General features: G+C 30.1%; 1 protein-coding gene across 1 annotated transcript; it reads left to right on the forward strand.

Annotated features, from left to right (window-relative positions):
• Positions 1–1,692: 1,692 nt before the first annotated feature.
• HELRODRAFT_168052 (hypothetical protein) lies at positions 1,693–5,784 on the forward strand (the record flags this gene model as incomplete). The annotated part of the gene is made up of 5 exons (XM_009013746.1): positions 1,693–1,790; positions 3,741–3,756; positions 3,924–4,010; positions 5,198–5,324; positions 5,423–5,784. 5 exons carry the CDS (start codon positions 1,693–1,695, stop codon positions 5,782–5,784), a joined length of 690 nt encoding a protein of 229 aa, XP_009011994.1.
• Positions 5,785–6,000: the final 216 nt, after the last annotated feature.

Raw genomic sequence — 6,000 nt, forward strand, 5'->3', positions numbered from 1 at the left:
AAATCAAATCAAATTAAAATCAAGCAGACGACGAAATCGTAGCACTGTTGTTAGTTGTTACCAGGTGGCGGGCGTTGTATGTTGCATTCATTAAGCCGTCACGAAATATGAGTGAATGTTGAAAAAGAAATAACGTAGAGGAAAGAAGCGGGCGGGTTGTATTTTCAGCTAACAACAACAACACACAACAGCATCTGTTTTACTAAACGTTATAGTATTTTAACAAATGACGATCACTGAATTAACACAAATGTTTGCAATCATGTTTAAGGAACAAGAAAGATAATGAGTGTGCAGATGAACGAAACAATCAATGGAGTCATTATTGATTATCTATTAATTGTAGTTGGAATAATTTCAGCTCAACGCCAATAAATGCCCCAGCGGCCTAACAATATTTAAATGCTAATAAGAATTATTACCATTCATACACTAAACCACAAGCTTTTATTCAAAATTTGTTACATATAGAAATTGGATTGAGACTTTTATGAATAAATGAATGAATGAATGAATGAATGAATAAATAAAAATGAACAAATGAATAAACAAATACGTGAAATGAAATAAAATAAATCTACGAAACATAATTGATACAACTTTGATATTATAACTATTGCAATTATATTTTTATTGTTAATTAAATTTATAATTCTTAAAAAATTGTTGGTGAAGCTTATATAATTCAAAGACGTTTTATTAATTAATAGAGGAAAAGATGTTTCCAAAAAATTGTCATTTTCAGTGTAATATATAGTATAGAAGTTATTAGTGTATATGTAAGTGCCCTTTAAAAAATCTCAAAGGCGCTAACGATTATAAACTTACCTTGCTTAGTTCTTTATTAAAGCAAATCATTAGAACGATTAAGCTTGGACAAAAAAAAATGGTGTTTCAACTTTCCACAAAATTAAATAACAGAAAACGCAGAATCACAAAGATTCTTAGGCAAATCATCCCAAACAGCAAGACACATTACGGAGAAATTCCTACGACCAATGGCCAAGTTTGTATCAGACACAAATAGTAAACCCGAATGGTCAGAGCGCAAAGTTTGACTCAGCAGTGGCATTGTTCTAGGAATGATTCTGTCAGTTAAATACTTAGGGGCGGCTCTTTATATACATTTAAAAACTGTTGAACATATCTTAAAAATAACTCTTTGATGAATCGAAAGCCAGTGAAACAGCGAAAAGAATTGGTTTAACTTTTGAGTTGACTGGCCGTAATATAGACATTAGGTATATATAGTAAATAAGAACGACCTCAATAAATTTTTCAAAAAATAATTGTAACAACACCTTAATGAATGATGAAAAAGATTTTCTCAATGAAGGTTTGAACTGCCATTACATCTAAAATCGTATAATGAAGAATAAAGAACTAAATTAAAAAAAGTTAATGAATAACTTAATTTGGTTGCATTCTAACCAAACCATAAACCCTACATACACTTGGGCACTCATACTGATATTTTAGACAAAATGCGACAACCATTTAACAACTGAATTAACAACTAACCAGTGTGAATCACTTGTAAACAAATTTCAGCTATGGTTAAAATAAAGCGAGTGGACGACTTGTTAGCTTTTCCAATTACTACATGTTCGTCGTTCGTCAGATTCTTCAATCAATCAATCAATCAATTAGTATGTAAAGCGCTATTTCTGCGATGTTTAACAGAGCTCCTCAATGAATTTTGCCAACAGATGGGTCTTGAGATTTGCTCTGAATTTTGTAAGTGATGAAGAAGTAGTCAGAGAAGTAGGTAGAGAGTTCCAGAGAAAAGGGTCAGAAAAAGCAAATGCAGGTTTAGCAAGAGTGTTTAACACGAATTAACAAGAAGTGTCAACAAGAAGACAATCTTAAACCGGGGCGTTTAGGTTCAATTAATATATCTGATAAGTACTTAGGAAATAGTTTAGATTCAGATTTAAACATTAATGTGCAAATTTTAAATATTCTTTTATATTTTATCAGTAACCAGTGCAAGAGAACGAGATATGTGAGAAAAGAACACACGGGCAGTTAATAAATATTTTATTACAATTTTTCTTTTTAAAGATCTTCTATCTTGTCCGTTAACAGATTTTTGTCATAAAATTTATTTTATTTTTTCTTCATGATATACTTAAAATCTTAATCGTACTTTAACTTTACTTATTGTTACTAATATTTTTCTATAATCATAATTCTTATTTTCCACATTTCAGATCTTGCGTGTTGTTACATTGTCTGCTTTTGACAGAGTTTGATTTACAGAATAAAAAAATTAAATAAAAATTAGCGAAATGTTTAGATTTTAGCCGAAATAAGTTATTCATCCACTGAACCATTGTTCAGTGACTGCACTCAATTCATTGTACTTCATAATATGTGTATGTGAATCAATGTTATATATATATGTGCGTGCGTGTTTGGGACTGTGCGCAAAAGATTGTTGTATATTGTACGTACGTATATGCATATTAGTGGATGCGCCTATATTTGTCTTAAATTTTTATCTCGCGAAAGAACATGCGAATTGTGTGTTTCTATACTTGTAAGACTACTGTTCATTTGTCAATCTGATAAAAATTGTTTTTTTAACAAATTTTTACACAATCTGGATGAAATTGTTATAAAACATCAAATGTTAAAAAAGGAAACGAATGGAACAAATAGCCAAACAAATGGATGGACTAGTTAATGTTCGTAAATATTTGAACACTATGTTATCAATATTCAATTTCCTAATTACATTTTTCGCCTTTGTTTGGTCGGAACCAATAACAGGTTAGAACTATATTATATTTTTTGAATTTTTAAATAAATTCTTTCAAAAGTACCCGTAATTACCCAACATTTTTATTAGGAATTATTTTTTGAGATCATCGGTAAGTCATCTTAAAATAAATTGTTAAAATCGTATCGTCAATACTGTTTGTTCATAAAAGCCTAAATTTGTTGTGTAATTGCATACAAAATTATTTACATTTTTTACCATAATTAATTAAAAAGTTTATGAACATACAAATAATATTAATTTATTTATTCAACGCACGGAAAATAATGCATTCTTACATTCATTTTACACTTGCTTAAACTCGTTCATTTGACACTTTGTGATACTTGCATCCATACAAACATGCATGCACCCAAAAAATTTTTTATTCAAAACATTGTTCCATTTGCTTTTCAGCATCAGATACAAATAAATGATCACACACTTTTCAGATTAAAACATTTTTCTGCCGTGTAGTTTTTCTAAACAATGTATAATTTGATTGGCGTTGATGGCCCGATGTCATTACCACCGTTCAGACTGAATTTGTTTGTTTATTAAAAATCTTACAAATTATTTTATATGTATTTATTTATAAAGCAAGATTTGTAAATTTTGTTATAAAAATTATTTTACCTTTGATTTTGTGTCTGAAATTTTTGGATCTCGGCTTATAATATTGAATATGTTAATGTTAAAATACGCCATGTTCGTTTTTCCTTTTTCAATTGTTTTAATTCACTACCAAAAATAAAATTTTTTCATCATTAAAAATAAATTTTTTTATTTAATTTTTTTCACACAAAAAGGTCTGACACAAAAAAACTAATTGATAGAAATGTGATGAACTAATCAAAAAGAAATTAAAAAAATTAGTTCCTTTTTTTTATTTGGTGAATTTACCGCGTTTAATTTTTCTATGCTGCCGGTAACAATCCTATTAATTACACAAATGACGCTGAAATAATTGTTGCAGGACAAAAATTGTGGAGGTAGGTTACAAAGAAATCAATGGCTGGATACAACTGAACAATAAAAACAGGACTTGACTGACAACGTAACTTAGTATGATGTGTTATAGAAACTTAGAATTAAAATTAATTGACAATTTCGCAGTCAAACTTACTCGTTAAACAAGAATTCGAAACACAATGTCTAGCATCTCAGTTCCTCTGGCTGTGTAGTTGCAACTGGCACCTGTCCCACACTTGACAGGCACATTCGTGATGTACCGTCTCACGGGAACGTATGATGGCGATTTTCGAGGCATTCAAGAAAACAAAATTTAAAAAGAGATAGAACCCATTTATTTGAAATTTAACTAAAATTAGAAAATTACATGGGGCAAAATATGATTACATATTGTTTTGTGTTTGAATATAAACTTATTATCATGCAGTTTTAAACAAGATATTTGACGTGGACAAATTGCAAAAGCAAAATTAAACAAAAATAACTAATTTGGTTCATTGTTTTATGTTATGGGTGTGGCTACATCAATTGAACATGAGTAATTGCTCGGTTTAGGTGACAACGTCATGGAAAGAATAGTGTTAAAAATCTCGCACGATAATAAAGATTGAATGTTGACTGCCCAACACTGTTTTTGTATCTGAACCAAAATTAGTTCTTTTTTATGTATTTCCACCTGCTGAATCCGAAAATGACATTAAAAATTACATATTAGCTCTAGTTCAAGAGATAAAAGCAAAACTCTATCCTCAAGAGTATAAATTTTTAATTTTTAGAAATTTTTTTTTAAATTTTTTTTTGCCTCTTGGCTATCTATAATGTTTTATTTATGAAGGCACAAATAAAATAGAAAAAGTAAAAACTTTTCACAGCAAATGATTCAGATTTTGTGTTAACAGATGATGCACCACACAGATTGAGTCAAGCAGAATTAAGTGACCTCGTTCGAGATCTTGACTTGTCACAGGAAAAGGCAGAACTTTTATGGTCTAGATAAAAACAGTGGAATCTTCTCCAATCTGATGTCAAAGTTTCTTATTTCAGGAAACGGCAACAAAATCTTTTTCGTTTTTTGAGAAGAAAAATAACCTTGTTGTTTGTTGTTTGCGTTAATATCAATGGACTAATGTATTGTCTCAATTTGAACTATGATCCAACTGAATGGAGATTATTCATAGATTCATTAAAGCTAAGCTTGAAAGCTGTATTACTGCACAATGGAAATCATTTTCCATCAGTTCTTATTGGCCATGCAGCTCACATGAAAGAAACGTACCTAAATATAAAAACTCTTCTTAACTCAATCAATTATAACGAACACAAATGGAAAATTTGTGGTGATCTAAAAGTATTCCTAAAAGTATTGCCATACTTTTAAGAATGCAATTAGACTATACCAAATACCGCTGCTTCTTGTGTATGTGAGACAGTAGAGACAAAATTTCACATTACACAAAAAAGGACTGGCCTTCAAGAAATCTCAATAAAGATGAAAAAAATGTTGTTGCTGAACTACTCGTAGATCTAGAAGATGTACTTCTTCAATCCTTACACATTAAGCTGGGTTTAATGAAAAATTCTGCCAAAGGTATAAACAAAGAAAGACAGGTTTTTAAGTATTTAGAAAACAAATTTCTAAAACAAAGTGATGCAAAAGTTAAAGAGGATATTTTTGTTGGACCATAGATACGGAACTTGTGAAAGATCCTGCATTTGATGAAGTTTTGAAGGGGCAAAAAAAAGAAACTTGGGAATCTTTCAAGGGAGTGATTTGTGGATTTTTAGGCAACAGAAGAGATGATAACTACATCCAATTGGTAACAGTATTTTTGCAAAAATGCCATCAACTAAGATGTAACATGTCCTTGAAGATTCACTTCCTCCACTCACATTTAGACTTCTTTTCCCTTTATGGAGCTGTTAGTGATAAACATAGAGAAAGGTCCCACCAAAATATTTCCGTAATGGAAAAAAGATATCAGGGTCGTTTGAAGGAAGCTATGCTTGCAGATTACTGTTGTTTATATGTAGGGATGCTCCAGAGCTAGCATACAGGCGAAAAGCAAAAAGAGCACAATCGCGTGAAAATATTCCATAATGATCTTTATAATTATTAGCTTTCATTGCTTAAAACTGTTAAAATGTGATCTTTATTGAAAAAACTAAATGAACTTTAAATATTATTAAAATAAGTAAATTATATGTCACTGCTATTTTGTGAATAAACAAAACCAAAAAATGTTTGTTGCTGTATATCTCAGAAA

The sequence above is a fragment of the Helobdella robusta genome, assembly GCF_000326865.2.
Source record: "Helobdella robusta unplaced genomic scaffold HELROscaffold_12, whole genome shotgun sequence".
Classification (NCBI taxonomy): domain Eukaryota; kingdom Metazoa; phylum Annelida; class Clitellata; order Rhynchobdellida; family Glossiphoniidae; genus Helobdella; species Helobdella robusta.